The sequence below is a fragment of the Mirounga leonina genome, unplaced genomic scaffold (assembly GCF_011800145.1).
Source record: "Mirounga leonina isolate KUSES-001 unplaced genomic scaffold, KU_Mleo_1.0 Mir_151, whole genome shotgun sequence".
Classification (NCBI taxonomy): Eukaryota; Metazoa; Chordata; class Mammalia; order Carnivora; family Phocidae; genus Mirounga; species Mirounga leonina.
Window position 1 is genome coordinate 108,440,532 of NW_023270377.1, and position 25,072 is coordinate 108,465,603.

Genomic DNA, 25,072 nt, shown 5'->3' on the forward strand with positions numbered 1-25,072 from the left:
TCTAAACATTCTGGAAGGAGTGCGAACTGGTATAAACCCTGAGGAAGGTAATTAGTAGGTATTGAAATTATAACTGCATATACCTTCTGATTACTTTTGGGAATTTATCCTACAGGTATTCTTGCACACATAGATAATGACTGAAGTATAAGGTTATTCACTGCAATATTACTTATGATAGTCAAGTACGAGAAACCACCTCAAACCCATTCACACATACAATGGATCACTGTGCTGGTACTAAGAGAACAATGAGGCTGTCTAAGTAATGAAATAGGAAACTTTCAATACATGTTGTTATATTTAAAGAAAGTAAAGAGAATGTATGAGTTAATTTTGGGTAGAAAGGATAAAAATAAGAACTGTATTTAAATCTGACTATATTAACTCTGGAACGACATCCAGTTAGTTATTATCAGGTAACTTAGAAAAGGTAAAAGGGAAGGAACCAGGATCCTGGTGGATGGGGGACAGAGGAGAGAATGACACTCCCTACACATCTTTTTATGCTTTTATATTTTGAAACCACGTGAATACAAATTAAAAAGAAGTGAATAAGCTGAGCTTGTAAGGGTCTAAACTTCGAGACCGCATGTTTCTAAACTAAGCAATGGTTTCATCATGAACATGCTCTTTCAAATGCTTTAAAAACAGACAGGACAGGGTATCTGTGAATAAAATGTTCAAATTGAATGAAGGATGGTTTTCTCTCTGAAGAAAGAGAGCTAAATGCTTTATCATTTGAGTTCAAAGGAAAGCTGAAAAATTGGCCACGGATACAACTATGGAACTTGGTGGAACTCACTGAGGAGAAAGCCTACTACTGGAGACTGAATCTTTATGCTTTCCAGGATGAGCCATTTCCCCAGGCCCATTCCCTATGTTCACCCAAAATGTAAAGGACCTCAAAAGATTTCCTTAAGTGACTCTCATGTTCTCAAGCCAGAAAAAACCTAGAAACCTAAAAACCTGAATAACCTAAAAAGTCCTTGGGTCATTCTTTTTAAGCCTTTCTATTATGCCTCTTCCACTAGTCATTTTTAAAAGGCTGGGAACGAGGAATGGATGTTCTCTGGTAATTTAAATGACCACTCTGAGATTTTGTTTAGGTTTCATTCTCTCTCCACATTATGGCAAAATCCACTTTTTACTATGAATAACACAGCCCAACAGTTACATCCAGAAACACAAAGAAGAAAAATACAAGTTCTGTGGCTATTCCACAGTTAGCCTTCTCAGTCACCGCCAGGGCAGCAGCACACTGGTGAGATGCCTGGACCAGGTGAGCCGGTACGTGGTAGGCCAATTCTGACCAGGACCTCCACTATCACACTGAGAGTTCAAGTACCTCTGTGGCTCCTGAAATTACTGAAGATGACCACTACACCAGCTGTCGTGGGAGTTCAAATGCATGGTGCAGCGTCAGGTGTTGGGTACAATCCCTGCGGAATCAGCCTGAGGATATTACTCCTGATGGGGCAAGTGGAGATGCAGACCTTGCTCAAAGTAACAGGATTCTGAACACCACTGGTCCAGTCAGTGAATAATAATTAGGACTTTGTTTTGCAGCCTGGCTTCTTCCCTGTATGGCTTTCACACCCTCCTGAAAGGTGACTTTAGAATAACATGAGAAGAATGATATTTGCCGACACAGACCACCTGCATAAACTCGTCACTGCAACTATCAGGATGTCTCTGCAGCTTTAACAGATAAAAACCCATTTTGGAGACTGGAGTTTTAATAGTTGACAATGTACTACGCTAAGCACAGTGCCATGTAAGACACCTGCTCCCAGCATTTATGATGAAAACCATTCAGGGAGATATATGTATATATAATTAAAATAATGACAAAATTTAGGACAGATGAACTTAATTATAAAAATAATTTTGAAGAATCTCATAACGAAGAATAATGTCAACATTCAAATCACCAGGAAAGGGTCTCCTCAATTCACCTTAAACATACTCATATTTAAAAGGTCTGGGTCATAAAAAAAATAGCCAGAAAAGAATATTTATATTAAGTATTTAAATACGTTTTTAAGTGCTTTTGAAAGCACAGACTATAGTACATGGTAGTCTTTGACTTTCATTTACTTTTTTTTTTAAAGATTTTATTTATTTATGTATTAGCGCGCGAGAGAGAAACAGCATGAGAGGGGAGAAGATCAGAGGGAGAAGCAGGCTCACCACGGAGCTGGGAGCCCAATGTGGGACTCGATCCCAGGACTCCAGGATCATGACCTGAGCCGAAGGCAGTCGCTTAACCAACTGAGCCACCCAAGCACCCGCTTTCATTTACTCTTAATGGAAAAAAAAAACCACGAACATGTCTATAAGGTACATTACATGTTAGGCATATTTTAATTCCTGTACATATATTAATATAAGCACTCCTTATAATGACCTGTGAGGTAGGTAGTATTATTGCCATTTTCTTTCCCCCCCCCAGATTTATTTGAGAGAGAAAGAGAGAGAAAACACGTGCATGAGCCGGGGAGGAGCAGAGGGAGTGGGAGTATCCTCAAGCAGACTCCCTGTTGAGTGTGGAGCCCGACATAAGGCTTGATCCCAGGACTGTGAGATCATGACCTGAGCCAAAATCAAGAGTTGGACACTCAACTGACTGAGCCACCCAAGCACCCCGATTATTGCCATTTCTAGGTGACGAAACTGAGGCATTTACTCTTTGGCCTAGCACTCCCACTTCCACAGATCTTGAAAATACACCATCACAAATACGCAACAGCACATGCTGAAATGTCCATCAGTACATCCATAAGCTGGGGTACAACACAGCTAAAAATAAAGAGAATAAATATCTCTATGTACTGATCTGGATCATCACCAGAATATATTAAGAGAAAAATACAATATGCTGTATTTTCTTTGAAAGTTACTTTTTTTTTTTAAGATTTTTATTTATTTGAGAGAGCGAGCCAGAGAGCAAGCACAAGCAGGGGGAGAAGGAGAGGGTGAGGGAGAAGCAGGCTCCCTGCTGAGCAGGGAGCCCACCATGGGACTGGATCCCAGGACCCTGGGATCACAACCTGAGCTGAAGGCAGACACTTAACCGACTGAGCCACCCAGGCGTGCCCCAGCATGCTATATCTGAGGGACAGAGAGGAGAGTGATATTCCTCACTGTATACCTTTCTGTATATTTTTATTTTGGAAATATGTGAATGTAAATTAAATAACAGAAAATGTTACTACATATCCCACAGAGAAAACAATCACTTCAAGTGACCTCTGAATATATTCTCACTCCGTTTTGTGGGATCTAGTTTGAACACAAAAGAACGGGGAGGAAGTCTCAAACTTCACACTCAGTCTTATTGTTAGTTTAATCTACAGAAAATAAGAGGTTGATTTAAGACATGTGAACTTGGGACTCGGAATTGTTACTTTGAAACTATTTTTTTTTAATTATGGACCAAAAAACCAAGTAGTTATGTTAATGTCTTGACAGAAGATTTGCAGTGTAAGAGAAAAGATGTATAAATATAAAACTGAAGAAAGAAAAAAACCTGTAATGTTAAATTTCATTTGGAAATATCAGTATGAAGACATGACTGTTTACTGTATTGATTACCTCTGTCCACAGAAAGAGCCCAAAAGCAATGATAACCCGGGAGCAATGTATACCCTTAGCACCCAGATCTTGTGTTCTAATTACCATTCTCCACTAAAAAGAACCAAGAATCGTTGGAGAAATGGCTGATTTCAAGACCAGAGAGGCAGAAAAATAAAAAAGGGCCTAATTTATCATGTACCAAAAAGTAGAAAGTACTCAAAGTCCAAGAGGAGTTATCAAAATGACACTCAAACCAGTTTGAAGGGGTTCTCACTAGCTGAATCTGGGGCAACTGGGAAAAAAAAAGGATTTTCATTAAAATACACTGAGTAAATAAAATACCCCTGAGTCCATAGTGGCAACTCACCCCTACACAAAAAAGATCAGAGATTAAGCAGAGTCACTCAGCTAGAAAGTGCTCCCACATCTGTTGTCTTAATCAATATACCCCTTCTCCTAGTGATGAGATTTTCTTTAATGGTCTCAAAGGCTGCTCTAGGGACAGAGACCCAATTTAGAAACTTGACACAGAAAATATGGGGTTAATTTGCAATGAGTGAACCCATGACCATCCTCCAGTGTTGAGCTGGATCTTTGTTTGACTTCTTTAAAGTGAGGACAAGAAGTACTGCAGGCAGAGACTACAGGTTTGGGATTTTCTCCTCCTCTCAGAGAATAGTAACAAAACAAAGAGGAATGCAGTCTCCATCTTTGGCAACATTAAGAGACACCTGAAACCTCAAACCACAGAAGAGGTAGCAGAACTGCCAAGGGCAGTGATACCCAAACAGCGACACAGGAGTCAATGCACACAGGATCTCTGCAGCTATAAGTTAAGGGACAAATCCAGTCAAGTATAATTCTCCAAAGTGAGGAGTGCACTCTGACACAGAAAACCAAAAACTTGTGTTTGTAACAGCAGGAGCTGTCAGTGAAGCAGGACCTGGACACGGATCAGTTCCAGTATCCAATAATCAACGACAAAGGGCTGAACTAAGAACCACACATATGGATAAGCGCCATGTGAAAAACAGCATGTGGTGAGGGGTGCCTGGCAGGCTCAGCGGGTAGAGCATGTGATTCTCGATCTCAGGGTCATGAGTTCAAGCCCCATGTTGGGCGTAGAGCTTACTTTAAACAAACAAACAAATAAACCACACACACACACACAAAAAAGACCCCGGCATGTGGTGAGACCCAAAGAAAAGAGAAACTGCCATCTGGGGCAGTCTATCTTCACTGGCAGGAGAGAAGTACAACCAAGAAAACACGAACAGAGTATCCTGAGTCATTAGGAAAATTTCCCCTAAGCCAGTACACAGCCCAGCCCACAAGAACCAATTACAAATAGCTGATGCAGAATAAGTTCAACTCCACTCAAAGATGAGTACTCAGAAAGCAACCAGCATAAGATCTATTTCATGATGCTACAAGAAAAATGGTGGACAGAAAAAGGGGCATTTTACTAGAAAGGCTTTCACTAAGTAGATGAAAATTGTACCATGAATGAAGAAACGTAATGAAATAACTCCTTCCACAAAATGAAAACACAAAGCAAAGATGTAAGAGCTCACTGGACAAAAGGATAAGACAACAGGAGACAGGCATGGCTCAATAAATAGGCACAGCTCAAGACAGAAACAGAAGAAAATATCCAGCTGCGTCAGGAATGAAGGCAAAACTAAAAGTAGAGCATGACAGACAATGCTGGAAACTCAGTAAGAAACAGAGAAGACTGTGAGAAAATTAAGCAGAATCAAAAGGGAAAAAATTAATAAAGCTTAGATAAGGAAGTTGTGCAAAAAAGATTCAACAAATACGTAACTGGGTGCCCCCCTCACTAAAATGGAACAGAATGAACATACAAAGATACAATTCAATAAAACTGTTCATAAATAGTTTCATGTTGCAGATTAAAAAGGTACACCATGTTTCAGAACAAAACGATACATAATGGTCACTACAAAACACATCCCAGGAAAGTCACTGAAATTCAAAGATAAAGAATCTTAGGCAATCAGGCAAAAATATCAAGATCCTTTTAAGGGATTAAAAAAAAATCAGGCTGGCCTCAGACTTCTGTACATTATCCAGTTCTAGAAGGCAGAGGAAAAATAGTGATAAAATACAGAAAAAAATACAGAAACCAAAAGAATTATCACCTAAACTACTGCTTAAGTATAATGTTACCTGCAAAATGATTTTGAATATGTGAAAACGCAAAATACTGGTCCTCTAAGTCCTTCTTGAAGAAAGTAGCAGAGAATAAATTTCATTCAACCAAGCAATGAACAACAAGAAATGATAAAAAAAAAAAAAAACCTGGCACACAGGATTACTCTATTTAACATAAAGAGTAAGACCACTTTTTTTTTTTTTGTAACCTTCCTTCATTTCTATGCCTTGAACCAATTTAATTAATATTGGTTTCTCTGGTCTTTGAGAGTTTGGTAGAATTCAATGAAACTGTCTGGGCCTGGTGCTTTTCGGAAGATACTACTTTGAAATTTTTTTCTATTTCTCCAGTGGACATTGGTCTATTTAAACTTTCTGGCTCCAGAATTCAAAGGAGCTAGATATTAGAAATTTATCACTGTTGATAGATTTAACTAGAAAAATCATCTGGTCATTAGGGTTTCTGTCTGTTTAATTCACTAGTGCATTTCTAGTGCCCAGAGCAGTGACTGCCACAACGCTGAAAAGACATCTGACAAAATTCAACTGTTTTTACTAAAAACTCAATACACTGGAAAAGACAGATAACTTTGATAACATGGTTTAAAAAAAATTAACTCATTTTCACTGTATACACATTCATAACTTTTGAATTTCTTCATACCATCTGAATATACAGGTAATATAAAATTAAAACAAACAACACAGTCTACTTTATTTTGGGCAATTGTGTCTCTTTGTACCTCAGGCAATATTTTCAATTACCAGAAAGTGTCCTTATTTTACTGAAGAGGAGACTAAGGAGCAGGAAAGTTGAGAAACTTGCCTAATGTCACACAGCTAGTGAATGATAGAGCTAATGGTTAAATATAAGTCCTAGGTACACTTCTGCATATAAAAGTTGACTTTCTTCAGAGTTCCGTTCCAGGCCCTCTTTTTATTCATTCCCCCTGGAGAGACTCAGATTACCTCAAAGCTTTAACTGTAGCCCACAGGTTGATGACTTCCAAACCCATTCTTTATCTCTGGCACCAACATCTCTTCAATCACCTGCTGACAACTGCCACTTGACTGTTCCATGGATAAACTCAGTATCCTGAAAGTCAACACTCTTTCTAAAACTCACTTTCTTTCCCTTGTTTCCTTTTTATTTACTTGGTCAAACAAGGAAGAAACCAGGGAGGCATCTAGACTTACCACTCTGCCCTGCCTCCAACTGGCAATTGAGAGTTATGGATGGTCTCTGGTCTGACAGCTTTAGTCTCCACGCCTGCTACCCCTTCTTCTGTTCAGTGAATGTCTTCTTGTTTATATTGCCAAAGGCACCACATAATTAAACACATGAATCAAAAAAGACCTCCTGGTGAGACTCACATCCCACTGTCTCCCCCCAACTTTCACAGCCTTACCACAATATGGCTTGGGATCAGGACAAACATGTCTTCACCCAATTGTGTCATTTCTAGGAAGCATCACAGATCACTCCTTCATCAGCCAGACTATCCCTGTATGGCTCTATAGTTCTCTCCCTTTTCAGCTACCCAACCCTTCTGTTGCAGCCTCTGAACTTACAGTCCGTTTAGCAAAATCCCCTACATCCTCAATCTCTTCCCTGAATATATCCTTTACCTCCCTTCCCTAATGAATCTGGGTTCTCCCCTGAGAACACTGCTTCCCCCTCCAGCCCTCTCATCCAGGAGACATTTTTTCTCTCATAAACCTCTTCCCCATCTATACAGTCTTCCTAAATAATCTCCTTCATAACTCTCCCCTGGACTCCAAACTCATCTATTAACCAATCTCATCATCTCTACTTGCGTGCTCAGAAGTCAGCACAACCTTCCAATGCCCAAAACTAGTTTGGAATTCCTCCCCAAAACCTACTCTTCCCACTGTCCCTCATATCAAGTTACTTGATATGAGGATTTCAGAAGAATTACGTAGGGGCAGTGAGAGAACAACCTGACTCCTCTTGTTCTCCCACTGCCCCTATGTAATTCCTCTGAAATTCTCAGCCAACTTCAAAACTCTATTCTGAATCTAACCATGTCTTGCCACCTCCAGCAATGATCTCTTCTGGATTCCTACATACCTTTCTAAACTATCTCTCCATTTCCAACTTTGCCTCTCCAAAGTAGCCAGGCTTCAGACCATCACGCTGCTCTGCTCAAAATTCTGCTAAGCCTTCCCGTTGCACCCCAGCAAAGTCTAAACCTGTAGAGGGCTTCTGAAGGCCCGAATCTGGAGACCCTGTTACCTCCTAAAATAATCTCTTGCCACTCTCCTACCATTAGTCTCTTGCTTCTCCTTACTATGGCAAACACACTCCTGTCTTGGGCCTTTACACTTATTGTTCCCACTGCTTAGAATGCTCTTATCCCATACAGCCACATGGCTCACTTCAATACATCTTTCAATTTTCTGCTCCAATCTATTCTTAAGAACAGTGCTCCCAGATCACCGTACAGGAAATAGTAAGCCTGTACGCCTAACCTGTCACTCCAAATCCCACCCTATCTAATTTTTCCCCAAAGCACTTTTCACCATCTAAAAAACTTCATTTTTCATTTGTATATCTCCAGCAACAGGCTCTATCTCCAGCATCTAGGACACTACACAGCTCATAAAAAGCGCTCAATAAGGATTTACTGAATTAAATGAAAGGAAAGGAAAAAGGGAAAGGAGGAGGGCCTGATCTCCAAACCCTCAAATATACCTAAGTGCTGAATCAGTAGCATGTGCTGCAGTTGTAGTAATAACTGGAGACTGAGCTCTGGTGGCTGAGACAGTTGCTACCACAGCAGGAGGGATGGTATTAGAGGTGGTCACAGGTGGACGAGACTACCAAGAGAAGAGAAAAAATATTTCATTTAAAACAAGAAGCAAAATAAAATACATTAAGCCAAACAATGAAAGTATAATTTGAAACTTGGGCCTTCAAATAAGCATGTTTGTGTCCAAATGAAAGCAAATTCTCACCATTCTGATTAAGGAATTCTCTTTTCAGATAGGTAATTTTAACACCCAAGAGACAGAATTACCAAAAATTATCCTATTTTGGCTGGATGGACTATATAAATTCCTCCTTTCCAAGTAGGACTGGATGAAACATTTTGTCCTATTAATAGGAGTTGGGATCCAACCCTTCAGATCTAGAGTACCCAAAGATTTGTTGGTCCTGCTGTAGACATTTTACACTACCACACAACCAAGTGCTTTCCACAGGGGGATCTAAGCCGTCGGATGGAACTGCTGGCTCTCAGTCCCTCTAAGCCAGCAAACACATGAAAACAGCACTTGCCTGCGGAAGATTCAGGGTGCCCAGATGTTCTCTGGCTGTTTTCACATGGAAGTACTTCCCATACCTTCCCCTATACTACATCTGTGTGTAAAATCTTCACCAAACGAGTTCTCCACCCTGGGCTTCACCTGCTTGTCCACCATCGATTCTTTCCATCATCTGAGCTCTCCTGAGTAGTCCCTTTCTTGACCCTGATACACACAGTTAAATTTGCAAATGCTGCCCATTCTGGATCTACCTCTCACTTCCAGACCTTTTACCTGTTGTGCCTGCTGTTACAGCTTGTTGTCGCACAGTAGGATCGTCACACTATCTTCAGTGAACTCCTTGTCCTGGTTCTTTCTCTAATCTCTTCTGTATACCATTTACACTCCAGGGGCCTAATGAGTCTCCAAATGTGTTTTATTAGCCAGCAAGGTCTCTTATTTTGTTTTAAATTGAAAACTCTATGCTGGACATGTACTACCCTGTGTCCTACTCAGCACCCTTCCTTATTGTCTTAAATCCTGCTGTTCCACATACATTACCAGTCTGGCCCCCAAAAGTATCTGAATTTTCATCTCCTGTCTGTGATTCAGCTCATTAATCTTTCAAGGGTATTTCTTTGATCATACGTTACTGTGTTCAAAAAACTTAGTGGCTCTCTGTTGTGTACAAAATCAAATTTATACTCTGTATCTTAGAGCTCTGAATTTAGAGACATTACAATGTCACATCATAACACACTATATCTCAGTAGTACTGAGCTCACAGATTTCCTTGAAAAAAAGTTGAAAGGCACAGACCGTCTTCCTTGAAAAGCATGCGCACGTGCATAACGTGCACAGAATACGCAGGGGCTCATAAATCCTGGTCTGAACGAAAAACTCTCAGTTCTGGCTCGCCTCTACTAAACCCTGTACGTAACCACCACCATTCACAGTACTGCTCCCTTTCACTGCCTCTCCACTTCTCTGAATCCCTGTTACCACACCCATCCCAGCAAGAGCTTCCCTTACCACAGCTCCTCTAAATCCCGACGGCTGATCACATCACAATGTATAGAACTCAACTTTCCCGGCCGCCTCTTGGCAACTACATCAAAAGCCACTTGAGGTCAGAGGACTCTCCCAGGCTCTAGCAGAGTCAAGAACTGAGTAGGCACCTAGTACTTGCGAGCTGACTACCCACAACCTGACGTGCCTGGATTGGTTGGTGAATGATGTGCTGTACTGCTGGCTGAGCCGTAGCAGCGTTTGGCAACTGGGAAGTCGGCCTCAGGACTGTGGTTACTTTAGAACTGGACATCACAGCAGCAGCAGCTGCTCCTGGAAAAAAATTGTTTGCATTAGTATGGCGTAGCGGCTCACAGTTTACACGGTTCCAGTTATATGCCCTAGGAAAATAGTGTGAATCGTTTCTAAACCTCGGTAAGTCAGTAATTTAGCAGAGATGCTGTATGTGTATTTCCCTTCCCTCACGCAGAAAATTAGAAAAATGTGCACTCAGTTGTGATTTGATAAGATTAATAACCGGTCTTGCTTTTTCAAGGACATTCTTAAATGAAACCGGCTGTTTTTTTTCACTACAAGTATGTAGAAGAGAAGCACACACTGAATAGCAGAGCGTGGTGCCACCACCTTCATTTGGGCCAAGGCTCCAGCAGCGTAACCACCAGGGAGGGTTCATTTGAACCACCACTGCCTTTGTATTATCAGCACGAACATCAACACGGTACGAGAGGCAAATGAAATCTTAGTATTTTCATGAAAGTAGTTTTGACCTAACACAGACCCCCTTGCAGTCTATGAACTTCACTCTGAGAACGACTGAATTATGTTACGACCAAGTAAACCTGGTTTTGTACTTGTGAGCCTGATTTTGCCAACAATGATTTAACACTCGCCAATAGAAGGCTACAATTTCTGATCAAGTAGTTGAGAAAACTCATTAAATTTAATACGTGACAACCTATTAGAACTTAATTGTAAGAATAAATTCATCTTATGGCTATGTTACTCGAGTAACCATCATCACTAAACTTTAAGAATAGTCAGTATTTGTATTTCTGACTTTCTCATTAACAACAAAGACCATTATGGACTATCACAGCTTTGAGGAGTTCCTCATTACAAAGGACAATCTTTAGACTGTACTAAAAATTTGAATTGCTTTAAGTTTACACACACATCATACACACGCTTGTTGAAATGCAACTATAATTCGCATATACTAGATCACACTTAAAATGTGTATTGTTCTAAGTTTATTTCTGTTGTCCTGTAACTTTAGTAAGATGATTCCAGACACATTTTGTTAACGGTAACAGAAATCTCTTACCAAATACGTATCTGCCACAGCACTTTGAGAATTTGAACAGAATGTGCAATTTTTACCTCGAGGTAAATGAGAAGCTCCGATGTGAAGAGGGGGCCCAGGAGCGTTGCTGCGGATAATAGACATCTGTACATTTGTGGTCATGATGTGATGCAGGTTACTGGGATGTCCCTGCAAGAAACAGGATGTAATATTATTTTCATGTGCTTGGTTTTAGCCATTGATGCTTAGCCACTGCTTCTAGGAGGTCAGTTGCCTCCAAATGTGGGTCAGGGTATTCCTTTTAGACAGTGAGTATCCCCAGGGAAAGGACATTTCGCTTTTTTTTTTTACACAACATACTGCATGATGACCTGTGCCAGCAGGCATGTGGTGACTGTGAGGACCCTTCAATGCCTCAAGCCTAGCTAGGTGCTAGATCTTTAATAGATGGACACATCTGACTGTCCACTTTGGGACACTCTCATCTTCAGTATTAGTTTTTCACACTTGTTTTCTCTGCCTTGGCCAAAAGCTTATTTTTTCCTATCCTATTTTCTTTACATGCCACTGCATTCCTTTACGCTATGCAGGACTTCTAAGTAAATGTCAATTAGTACCCAGCAGGTACTCCCCTACAAGTTCTTCAGCTCCCCGCTTAGCTGTCCCTTCCTCACATGCTCCCAGCCCTGACGCCAGTGTTTCCCAGGTGGGGGTTCCAGTACTGCTGGGAGTACTCAGCAGTACGATAGAAGAAAGAAAACATAGCGTGTCTTCTTGGAATACCAATTTTTTCTTGAAAACTTGAAGGGAAAGGTTTTAGATTCAGGTTTTTTCACTCTCAGTAATTCAAAATATTTAAGTAAATCACATACACGTTACGGAGTAGGAGTAGAATTTCAGGAAAAAATTTAAGTTAAAACATGAGACTATGAATAAGTGTTCACGACTGGTGAGCTGCTTGAGGGAACCTCCTAGGCGCCCAAGAGATACACATTCATTCTCCTCAGAGAAAATCCTAGAAATGCACTACTGTCATGAGGCTATTCTCAATCCCACACAACTGGACTCTGAGCACCTCAAGGATACAGAATGTCTTATCTAGATTTGTATCTCACACTGAGGGTGGTGCCTCACACACAGCAGATGCTCGATACATACTGGCCAAATGACAAACACCACTGTGCATGTTGGTTTTACTTCCTGCAGATATCCTTCTCTCTCAAACCTACTATCTTCCCCTTCCAGATATCAGTGACCATTTAATTTTTTATTTAGTACAGTGCCTAATGTACTGCTGGCATTCAATAAATAATGATCAACAGTTTGGCATCTCAGTTTGAAAATCAGCAAATTAAGAGGAAAAAAACCTGTTGTCCACTGATTGTTGCCACAGGAATGGCTGAAGCTTGAGGGATGCTACTCTCCATGGTAACGGTAACCTGCCCTGGAACCTTGGGGGGAAGTGACAAGGTAGAAGGTGGAGCAGGAGCAATGGGACGGCTAGGCATGGTGGGCTTCGGGGGCGGCTGCAAACAGAAAACCACACGAAACATATCAATAGCTTTTTACGAGTGATGCATTTCATTCTATAGTTAAGAGTACACAAATCAAACCTGGAGAGTGCCAGGAAAGATCCAGAAGCCTTATATATTTTATCTCTTAGCATCACAGCTTTTCCACTGAAGTACCAGCATTTCCATTTTACAGATGAGGAAACATACAAAGCAAGGCTATGTCACCTGCTCAAAGCCATGCAGACAGTAAAAACTGGAACTGGGACAGAGGCCCAGATCTGCATGGCTCACAGCCCACATTCTTTCTTCTATACAATGCTGCATCCCACATTTGGGCGGAAGTAAACAAAACTCCCAGTAACTGAACCATAACCACGAGGTAATATACAAGGCGATATTCTCAGATATCCCCAAATTAGCAAGCTTTAAAACAAAACCTTGGAGAAGAGTGCCACTCCAAGATAAAATTGAGTTAGCATGCCCATAACTTGAATAAAATCAACGTCAAGACAGATACTAGAAAAGATCCTGTGATGCCAACTGCCCAGCGGCACAAGACTAGGCACTGCAGAACAGCAGAGCTCTAAGTGACAGAGAAGAGCTGAACTGATGGGTCAAAAAGAAAACACTAAGATCCTGGATACAGCCTAAGACTTTGTGAAAATTGTCAGGAAGATTAGCCAGTCTTTAGCTGTGGTTTAATGTGAAATTTTAAACCTCTCCATTACCTTCATAAGTCCCTCGGAAAAGGAGAGTGGCACTGCTGGCGTCAGATGTGCTGGTGGGGCTGTCACTGTGACGGGTGTGCCCGATGCAACAGCATGGTGTGTAGACAACATCTGCACCTGTGGATAGGGCCTTACCACAACAGGCTCTTGCTTCTCTTCGCGGGACTGTAGGGAGCTGCTGGAACCCATGTGCTCCCTGGCAGTGACTTCAGCCTCTCGACTAGATTCATCGTTGACTAGTAAGGATATTAAGGGAGAAACAGCATGTCATACGCTTCCAATATTAATATTAATGAAAGGCACAGGACACACAAGAGTGGCACTTGCAACTAAGTTTCAGGGTTGATAAAGTGACCCTTTCCTTGTGAGATTTTCTTCAGGAGAATCTGGGCATGAGGTTCCCCTAACAGATATCAAACCCAAGAGCCACACCTATAGAACACAGGACTGACTTTGGCTACTGCGACTTTTCCACTCCTGTGAACAAAGGGCCTGATAACTACCTAAAATGAACTCAAGGGGCACCTGGATGGCTCAGTTGGTTAAGGGTCTGCCTTCGGCTCAGGTCACGATCTTGGGGTCCCAGGATCAAGCCCCACGTTGTGGTCCTGCTCAGCGGGGAGCCTGCTTCTCTCTCCTCCTCTGCTCTTCCCTTTGCTTGTGCTCTCTCTCAAATAAATCAATAATCTTTAAAAAAAAAAAATGAATTCAGAAGAGCAAAACTAGATATGATGCTTTCATTTAAGGTATTTATTTAAAAACTTATAAAAACCTAACATTAAAACAATAATTTAAATACAATTCTTTTTTTTTTTTAATTTTACTTATTTACTTGAGAGAGAGAGAAAGAGCGCACGCATGTGCACGACTAGGGGTAGGGGCATAGGGATAGGGAGAAGCAGATTCCCCACTGAGTGTGGAGCCTGATGTGGGGGGCTTGACCCAAGGACCCCAAGCCAAAGTCAGACAGTTAACCAGCCTAGTCACCTAGATGCGCCCAAATACAATTCTTAAGTCTAAGAATTACCCATTTTACTGTTAATAGGTTTTCAAAACAAATTTCCTACAAAGCAAACATGGAAATCTCCATCATTATTACAATGCACACAGCCTTTGAAACTCAACAATTCCACTTATAGGTATGTATCCTATAGATATATGGCGTATGTATAAAATGACTTGTGTACAAGATTGTTTGTTTCCCCATTTTTATTCCAGTAAAGGAAGTTTTAAAACCTACATGTCTATCAACAGGGGACTCACTATATAAATTATGGTATACTCCCACAAGAGACTACCATGCAACTATAAGAATAAAACAAGGAAGCTTTTTAGGTACTCTCATGAAAAAACTGATAGTGAGCATTATGCAAAAATATCTAAGAATATATAGATGAAAAAAGCAAGGTACAGAACAGTGAAAAAGTAATGAAATATACACAAACATATATGTGTTTATTTTCCTATGTAGAAACATAACTCCCAAAGCATCTTCATTTCTTGACAGGAAATAAAGTGGATTCTGGGGTAACAGGGATAAGAGAAATACTTTTCACTGTATACTTTGGGAATTCTGAACCATGAAACATGTAACCTATTTAAAAACTAACTTAAAAAATCAAGGACCTAATCTAGTAAAAGAGAGTCTGTGAAAATATTATCTCATACGTGTCTATTGTTTCCCCAAAATAATATTAGAAAATAGAGATTACACTTACGTAAAAAATTTTAAGTATCTGTAAAACTACGAAGAAAATAAAGATGCTCCCAAAGTCTAACCAAGAGTTAATACGTTGGTAAAACCTTGAGACATTTCTTACCTCTTTAATTTTGGGTGGGTTTTTATTTATGCAACTTTTCAGTGAACTATAACCTTCATGAAGTGCACAAATGTTAATTGTATAGCTCAACGAACTTACACAAACTGAATACACCTGAGTAACCAGCACCCAGCTCAAGATGCAAAACATTCCCCAGAAGCCCTCTGTTCAGCTGGATTCCTCAATATCCCTTCTAAGGATACTCACTATCCTAACCCCTAGCACCACAGATTACTGTTATCTATTTTTGAACTTTATATAAATAGACTCATTGCAAATGTACCCTGTTGTATCTTGCTTCTTTCACTTACAAGTATGAGATCCATGAATGTCATTGCATGTAGCTGCACATCTTTCATTGTCAGTATAGTAGGTCATTGTGGGAATCAACTACAAATTACCCATTTTACTGTTAATAGGCATTTAGATAGTTTTCAGCTTTTTGCTATTATGAGTAGTAGTGCTAGTAATACTCCCACATATCTTTTGGTGAACTATTTACCATTTCTCTTGGATATATACCCAGAAGTGAAATTGCTGAGTATTATTGAATATATACTACCTCATTAAAAAAATGCTAAATGAAATTCCATTGCATAGATATACTATAGCTTTTTGTTTTTTTTTTTAAGTAGGTCCCACGCCCAGCATTGAGGCCAGCGTGGGGCTTGAACTCACGACCCAGAGATTAAGACCTGAGCTGAGATCAAGAGACGGACGCTTAACCAACTAAGCCACCCAGGCACCCCAACTATAGCTTTTTTTAACCATTATATCACCAGTGGGCTTTTAGGTTATTTCTAAATTTTTTGCTATTATCAACAACTCAGATAAAAACCTGTACGTACTTTGAGTCCTTGTTCAATGATTTCCTCAGGAAAAAAAATTTTTGAAAATACATGTGCTGGGTGAAAAGACTGATCTATATTTTACATTTTGTTATATATTGATTATTCTCCCTGATCATTCAGATTTTTTTAAAATTTTTAAAACCACTTTATGGGTGATGGGTATTAAGGAGGGCAGTTGTGATGAGCACTAGCTGTTACATTTAAGTGATGAATCCCTAAAATGTACACCTGAAACGAACATTACCCGATATATTAACTAGAATTTTTTTTAAAACTTGAAATCAAAACAAATAAAACCACTTTATTGATGTACAATTTACATACAATAAAATGGCTATTCTAAGAGTGGAGAGTTCAACAAGAGTTTTTTTTACATTCTTACCAACAACTTAGGAGCAGAATGGCTGGGTCAAATGGTAAGTAAATATTTAACTTCATGAGACTGCTGGAATACCTTCCAAAATGGTTGTACCCATGTTATGTTCCTGTCAGCCAGTGTATTAGAGTTCTGGCAGCTCCTCATCCTCCAATTCTTTTTTTTTTTTTTTTTTTTAAAGATTTTATTTATTTTTTAGAGAGCGAGCGAGAGAGAAACAGCATGAGAGGGGTGAGGGTCAGAGGGAGAAGCAGGCTCCCTGCTGAGCCGGGAGCCCAATGTGGGACTCGATCCCAGGACCCTGGGATCATGACCTGAGCCGAAGGCAGACGCTTAACCACCTGAGCCACCCAGGCGCCCGCATCCTCCAATTCCTGATACATAGATATTCTAGTGGGTGTACAGTGGGTCTCTCATTGTGGTTTTAATTAGAATTTCCATGACTAGTGATGTTGGAAATCTTTTATGTGACCACAGGCCATTCATATATATCTTCCTTTGTGAAGTGTATGTGTCTATCTTTTGTCCGTTTTTTAGTCAATCAGCTTTACTGAGATACAATAAAAACCCCACTAATTCTTTATATAAAATTAGATAAAAGTTTACAAAAGTAGACAGTACTACAGGGCTCCTGTGTGGCTCAGTTAAGCATCTGACTCTTGATTTCAGCTCAGGTCATGATCTAAGGGTTGTGAGATCGAGCCCTGCATTGACATTATCTCCCTCTGCCCCACCCTCTAAAAAAAAAAAAGTATACAGTACTGTAACTACAATAAAATCACGATACAAAACATTTTCCACTATTCTCACTGGTTCATACATGCCCCTTGGCAGGCAATTCCCTCCCTCCCACCCTCCTATCCCTCAGAAACCACTAATCTGCTTTCTAACACTACAGCTTTGTGTTTTCTGGAATTTCATGCAAACAATCATACGATATGTGGTTCTTTTTTTTTTTTTAACGATTTTTTTATTTGAGAGAGAGAGCACGTGTGTCAGTGCGTGGGGGTGGGGAGAGAGAGAAGGCAGAGGGAGAGAATCCCAAGCAGACTCCCCACTGAGCCCAAGGCAGGGCTTAATCCCAAGACCCTGAGACCACGACCTAAGCCGAAACCAACAGTTGGGACGCTCAACCAACTGAGCCACCCAGGCGCCCCAGTACAATATGTGGTCCTTTGTGTCAGTCTGCTTCCCTCTCTTAGTACAGTTGACCCTTGAGCGACATGGGTTTGAATTGCATGGCTTCACTTATATGTGGATTTTTTTTTTTTTTTAGATTTTATTTATTTGCGGGGGAGAGAGAGAGTATAAGCGGGGTCAAGGGACAGAGGGACAGAAGAAGCAGACTCCCTGCTAAACAGGGAGCCTGATGGGGGGGCTCAATCCCAGGACCCTGGGTTCATGACCTGAGCGGAAGGCAGATACTTAACCAATTGAGCCACCCAGGTGCCCCTATGTTGATTTTGGTTTTTTTTGGATAAATACAGTACAATGCTATAAATGATTTTCTCTTTCTTATGCTTTTCTTAATACATTTTCTTTTCTCTAACTTACTTTATTATAAACGTACAGTATATAATATAAAATATAAATATTTATTGATTGTTTATATTATCAGTAAGGCTTCAACAGTAGGCTATTAGTAGTTAAGTTTTTGCAGAGTCAAAGTTACACTCAAATTCCTGACTGCATAGTGGGTCAGTGACCCTAACCCCCAGGTTGTTCAAGGGTTAAGTGTATATGTTTTTGAGGTTCTTCTATGTTGTTCTATATACCAGCTGTTCGTTCCTTTTTAATGTTGAGTAGTATTCCATTGTACATATAAACCAAACTTTATCTAGTCACCAGCTAATAAATTCTGGATTGTTTCCAGTTTTTGGCTATTATGAATACTGCTTCTATAAACACTGAAGTATTGGTCTTTCGACATACATTTTCATTTATCTGGGTAATACCTAGGAATGGGACTGCTAGGTTGTATGGTAAGTTTATATTTAACTTTATAAGATACTGCCAAACCATTTTCCAAAGTGGTTAGATTATTTTGCATTCCCACAAATAATGTATGACTTCTACTTGTTCCACAAACACATCAAACTTGGTATTTTTAGTCATTCTAGTGGATGCCTACTATTTTCTGTGGTTTTAATTTGCATTGCCCTGAGGATTAATACTATTGAGTATCTTTTATGTGCTTATTGGACATTCAGATAGCATCTTTGGTGATGTGTCTATTCAAATATTTTGCCCATTTTAAAAAAATCAGGCTGTCTCATATAGCAAAAGCTACTGAGTTACAAGGGTTCTTTGTATATTCAGGATATAAGCCCTTTGCAGATATATTTATTGCAACCATCTTCTCAATTTGTGGCTTGCCTTTTTATTTTGTTAACGTCTTTTGAAGAGTAGACATTTTTAATTTTAATAAAGTATAATATGCCAGTTGCTGTTGTAATTAGTGTTTTTTGCAACCTAAACAATTTTTGCTCACCCCAGGGTCATAAGCAGTTCCCATGTTTTCTTTTAGAAATTTTAAGTTTTACATTTTTTTTATTTTTATTTTTTTTAAAGGTTTTATTTATTTGAGAGAGCGAGAATGAGATAGAGAGAGTATGAGAGGGGGGAGGATCAGAGGGAGAAACAGACTCCCCGCTGAGCAGGGAGCCCGATGCGGGACTCGATCCCGGGACTCCAGGATCATGACCTGAGCCGAAGGCAGTTGCTCAACCAACTGAGCCACGCAGGCGCCCCAAGTTTTACATTTAGATCCACGATACATGTGAGTTAATTTTTGTGTATGGCGAAAGTAAAGGTCAAGGTTCATTTTTTCCATATGGATATTCTGGTGTTCAAGCACTATTTTGTTTAAAAGACTATCATTTCCCTATTGAATTATCTATGTACATTTGTCAAAAATCAATTGACCATTATGTGTGGGTCTATTTCTGGATCCTCCACTTTTCAGTGATCTATTTCTATCTTTATGCCAATATCACACTGTCTTGATTACTGTAGCTTTACAGCAAGTCTTGAAGTAAGGTAGTAGAGTCCGCCAACTTTCTTCATTTTTTTTTTTTTTTTTAGGGGTCAAACTTGCTTCGGCTGTTGTAGGTCCTTTGGCTTCCATATAAATACAGATTCAGCCTGACAATTTTTACAAAAGGACATAATAGGATTTTGATTAGAATTTTTTTTTTTTTAATTTACAGATCCCTTTGGGTAGAATTATTATCTTAAAAATACTGAGTGTTTCAATAGATGAGCATGATTGATCATTTCATTTATCTAGGTCTTTAATTGTTCTCAGTCACGTTTTTCATAGTTTTCTAACCCCAAGTCTTACATACATTTTGTTAATTTACCCTTAAGTGCTTTGTGGGGTTTTTTTTGATGCTATTGTAAATGACATTTAAAAAACTTCATTGTTCATTGCTAGTACTAAAAATAACTGGTTTTTATACACTGAACTTTTATCCTGCAACCTTTACTAATTTCATTTATTAGCTCTAATGGCTTTTTCAATATATGATCTTTATAGATGATCACGTCGTGAACCTTCCCTGTTGTCCAAACAGATTTTTCCTGATTAAATTTTTAAGGGAAATGGACAATTTTGTTAACTTTCCCCCAAACCTATTTGTTCAGGAACATTTTGATTTTTGACAATTTCATTATAATATAATGTACTGACTATTCCCTGTTAAGCTCTTTTTAGAATCATTTAGAACCAAAAGAAAGAATAGTTAAGAAAACTTGTTGTAATCCATACTTCTGACCTTTGAACATGTATTTGAAATTCTGATATGCTTAGGATCCCGAATTAGTTCTTCTAATAAAAGCAATTGGAAATATAGAGTAATATTTAACTCCTTACGGAAAAACTTTTATTTTCTTTCTCAGAGTCACTGAAGGAAAAAACATACACACTATTCAGAAGTAAAATTACAAACAATTTTGGTCTAAGTCAATGATTTCTTTCTCAACAAAATCTGAGGGCAATTATTGCTAATTGACACCCTTTTTTGTTTTGTTTTTAAAGATTTTATTTATTTATTTGACTGGCGGGGCGGGAAGCAAGCACAAGCAGGGGGAGCAGCAGGCAGAGGAAGAGGGAAAAGCAGGCTCCCCATGGAGCAGGGAGCCCAACTCAGGGCTCGACCCCAGGACTCCGGGATCATGACCTGAGCCAAAGGCAGATGGTTAACCGACTTAGCTACCCAGGCACCCCTGACACCGTTTTTAATAAGCAATATAATTCTTTGTAAATAGACATTCAAGAATATTCTCTTTAAGCTACACTTCTTTAAATTATTCTATGAATTTATATCAAAGACAATTTGTCAAAAATATCTGTTTAGTAGCAAAGAACTTTAAGTAGCTCTATAAGGACTTGTTGGCCACTATTTTTGTGCCCTACAATGTAGCAAGTATAGCACATACAAAGGTACACAAGGTTCCAGGTTCCAGAACATGATTCCAGCCTTCAGGTACTACCCCTGACTCCTGTGGCCTAGTCACAAAGACCTCCTAGAGAAAGTGACATCGGAGATGAAACTCAAGGAAGGACAGGAATTAACCAGATAAGTAAGTGTGTAAAGGAAGAAGGAAGATTGTGTATAAAGACTCAAGGTCAAGAATATTGGGAACTTTTTGTCATTCGTTTAGAAAACAAGTAGTTACTATTAAGCAGGAGACAAGAAGTAGCTTAAAATTACTTCAAGTCTAAAGAGAACTCAGATAAATTTGTAATAAAAAGTAAGTTGGCTGGAGGGAAGCAAAGGGACAATGAGGCTGAAACATCAGACAAAGGTCCACAGCTCACATATAACAGCCAGAGACAGAGCAGTTAAAGATGATGCCAGTGTTCCTGGTTTGAGCAATGAGCAGACAGTGATACCATTTACCATAATAAGGAACTTAGGAAGCAGCCGGTGAAGAAAAAGGAATAGAAAAAGGAATACTTTACTTTGCAATGTCATCTTTTTACTTGATATATATATAGAGAGAGAGAGAGAGAGAGAGAAAGACTACTTGAAGGAGTACCTCAACTTTAGCACTGTTGACTGGACCAGATACTTTGTTGTGGAGGGCTGTCCTACCCATTTTGGATGTTTAGCAGCATCCCTGGCCTTTAAATATCAGATGCCAACAGCACCCCCTACTTGTGACAACCAAAAATGTATCCAGACAATGCCAAATATTCCCTGGACTGCAAAATCATCCCCGCTGAAGACCACTGATCTACAGCACTCAAAGGGCATACCACTAAAAACTAAGTGCATATATGTGTATATATTCAGTTGACCCTTGAACAATGCAGGGGTTAGGGGTGATGACCACACCTGCAGTTGAAAATCTGCATATAACTTTTGACTCCCCAAAAGCTTAACTACTAATAACCTACTGTTGACTAGAAATGTTGCCTGTAACAGTCAATTAATATGTATTTTGTATGTTACATATATTATATATTCTTACAATAAAGCTACAGAGAAAATGTTATTAAGAAAATCATAAGGAAGACAAAATACATTTACAGTACTGTACTATGTTTATCAGAAAAAACTCACATGTAATGGACTTGTACAGTTCAAACCTGTGTTTTACAAGGGTTGACTGTACTTTTTCTTTTAAACCTTCTTTCCTAGCTCATAGGCTCCTAAAAGGCAAGAACTATGCCTTAAACACCTTTGGACTCCCCCATGGCACTCTTATACCTCTGGGCCTTAAAGGAGAACACATTAATGTATTTAAAATATAGTTCTCATAGGCATGCTTCGCTGTAAGTTTCACGTATACTCTAGTATACGTGAAAGGATTAAAAAAGGAATTAAAAAAAAAAACCCTTGTTTATTTATAAAGGGAGGAGGGGCAGAAGGAGAGGGAGAGAGACACTCTTAAGCAGGCTCCATGCCCTGCGCAGAGCCTGACGTGGGGCTCAATCTCACAACCCTGAGATCATGACTTGAGCTGAAATCAAGAGTCAGATGCTTAACCAACTGAGCCACCCAGGCACCCTCAACAAACCTTGTTTAAATTAGAACTGTAATATATCCTTTCTCCAAATTCAATAACCTAGTACTTACTAAAATCCCACAAGAAATTTGCTAATTTTTAAACGAAAAAAAACTGGCAATATTCTTAAAGCAAGAAGCGATAGAGAAGACTGTCACATCTCACCTGCGGCAGCTGGGTTTATCAATCCTGCAGAACCACTGTTTGCAATCTGTGAAGGAGCTTGGCTTAGCCCAGTGGAAGGGGTTCCTAACCGAGGAAACTGCTGAGAACTCATTTCCACCTGCAGTGCATACAGTCACATGGTTATTACTAAATTCTCACATTAGAATCAATAATGAGAAATTAAAGCATCTCCAGTACCTATACTTTCCCTTAGAAAAGCAAATGCAGCTTCATGCACCTAAAACGATTACTTGTGATCAACATACGGTGCAGAAATGGTCTAAATTCTGTAAGTTTTTAAGGGACATGGATTCAAGTAATAGTAAAACCGTTTGCGTGGTGTTGGGGTATACTATCACACTCTGGAAATACAGATTACCACTCTAAAAAATCAACACTGAATTCTGTACAACAGCCATATAATGGGTATTAACCCAATACATAGGTATCTGTATAAAGTTCTATGGAAAACAGCATATTCCTTTGAAAGACTGAAGCTCACACCAAGGTGAACACAACTGTCATCAGTATGTCATAGCAGGAACCCGGGGGGAGATGCCCTGCTCTAAGAAATCGGAAAGCTTACATCAAGACCTAATCCAAAAGGAACTCTCAAATGGTTTTCTGCACAGGCCTCCATTTACCGATTTCCTCCCCCTTTTCTCATAGACCCCCTACTGAGCCAGAGGGACCAGAGACCTTCGCCACTTTCTCTACAATCGACCCCCCCTTTTCCCTCAGGAGCCAAGCTCTACCGATGTTCCCAATTCGCACGCAACCCCACCCCCACCCCGAACCCCACCGCTGATACCGCAGAACACAGGTTTCCAGAGACATTTCGGGTGTCTGAGACTTAGTCTTGGAGGGTGGGGGAGGACGGCGTTCTGGGGAGCCCCAGGACAAGCGGTGTGCCTCTTTACCTGCAGCCGCCGCCCGCCGCCCGCACCTCCGGCTTCCATCTCGCCGGGCTGGGGGTGCCGCGGAGGGCCCATCTCGGTGGCAGCGCTGGGCTCCTGGGTCGTGGAGAGGGCTCCTGCCGGAGCGCGCCTCGGGCCCGCGGCTGTCCAGCCCCGCCGGCCCCGCTCACCCCCGCCACCCGGCCGCGGCTCCTCTCGTCTTCTTCCCCCGAACCTGCCCCTACCTCCCCCGCCCGCCCATTGGACCCACGCCGGCCGCGTCACTCGAGGGTCCGCACCAATCCGCGGAGGCCTGCGCGCTCTGATCCCGCCCCACCCTCCCGCCGACTCCCAGCCAATCAGGCGCGAGCCTCGCAGGGGCAGCCCAAACCCCTCGAGGCTGAGCCAATGGCAGAAGAAGACAAGCGCTCCCGGCGAGGGGGGCGGGGAGGTAGGAGGCCCCGCCTCGGTTGGGGTCTGAAAGCGGCGGGCGCAGGGCCCGGATGTGGAGAGTCACTTTAAACTGCTCCAGGAGCCAAACTCCCTGGGCCGCCCGCCCGCCGGCGCTTCCCCGGCCGCTCCACTTCCCCGCCAGGGCCCACGCCCGCCACGCCCCCAAGCCCGAAACAGCCCACCCCTCCTGGAGCCTCTCCCTTCCTTGCCGCAGGACACCCGGTCCCTGCCGCCGGCCCAACCGCCGTGCCCAGCTCGTGAAAAAGCCTAGGTCTGAGCCGCAGCAGACGAGACACCGCTGCCCTTCCCCAGGGACGCACAGCGGGACGGACGCTGCAGCCCGGCTCGGCCGCCCCGCCCCCTCGTCTCCTCCCCTCTCCTCCCCTCCCCTCCCGGGAGCCCGTCCCGCCATTACCTGGGTGCTGCGCCGAGGGGCCGCCGCGCCGCCTCGAGCTCGCTCCCGTGCGCTCTCCGCCTGTGGGGCCGACGTCCTCGGGCTCCGGACCCGCCGCCGCCGCCGGGGCGCTAGCACTCTGCCCCCCACCCCTCAGCCCAGCGCCGCTGCTTCCGCCGCCGTAACGAGCCTCTCACCTATTGGCTGGGGTAGGCCCCGCCCTCCTCTGGGGAAGCCAGTCACCGCTCAGTATGAGCGGGAGAGCGGACGGGCCTGCCCCTTGGGGCCGCGGAGGCCTCTGGGAAATGTAGTCTCCTGTGTCAAGAGGGCGGGCCTGGGCGGGACCTCCAGGCGACCCGACCGGTGCAACACACCCCTTTGCTGCCTAGAGTGGGTTCTGCCTTTTTCTTTGCTTAGTGAGGAGGTAGTGGATTCCCACCCTTCTGCCTCAGCTGATGGCACCAGGTTTCATTTTACTAAGGGAGGTGCGGCACGGGAAAAGGGTAA

At 41.5% G+C, this 25,072-nt stretch overlaps 1 protein-coding gene across 10 annotated transcripts in view; it reads right to left on the minus strand.

Annotated features, from left to right (window-relative positions):
* The window catches only part of SAP130 (Sin3A associated protein 130), an 85,023-nt gene extending 60,302 nt beyond the window's left edge, over positions 1-24,721 (minus strand). For 4 of the 10 annotated variants that reach the window (XM_035008293.1, XM_035008288.1, XM_035008289.1 and 1 more), the window contains exons 1-7: positions 23,743-23,904; positions 22,823-22,940; positions 13,596-13,831; positions 12,721-12,879; positions 11,431-11,542; positions 10,238-10,362; positions 8,471-8,595 (exon numbers count right to left, since the gene is read on the minus strand). In XM_035008293.1, coding sequence (XP_034864184.1) covers positions 8,471-8,595; positions 10,238-10,362; positions 11,431-11,542; positions 12,721-12,879; positions 13,596-13,831; positions 22,823-22,940; positions 23,743-23,814 — 947 coding nt within the window. In that variant the 5' untranslated portion in view covers positions 23,815-23,904. Of the gene's footprint in view, positions 1-8,470; positions 8,596-10,237; positions 10,363-11,430; positions 11,543-12,720; positions 12,880-13,595; positions 13,832-22,822; positions 22,941-23,742; positions 23,905-24,586 lie in introns of those variants that run through there. The other 6 variants (XM_035008291.1, XM_035008290.1, XM_035008287.1 and 3 more) reach the window with 6 other exon arrangements.
* Positions 24,722-25,072: the final 351 nt, after the last annotated feature.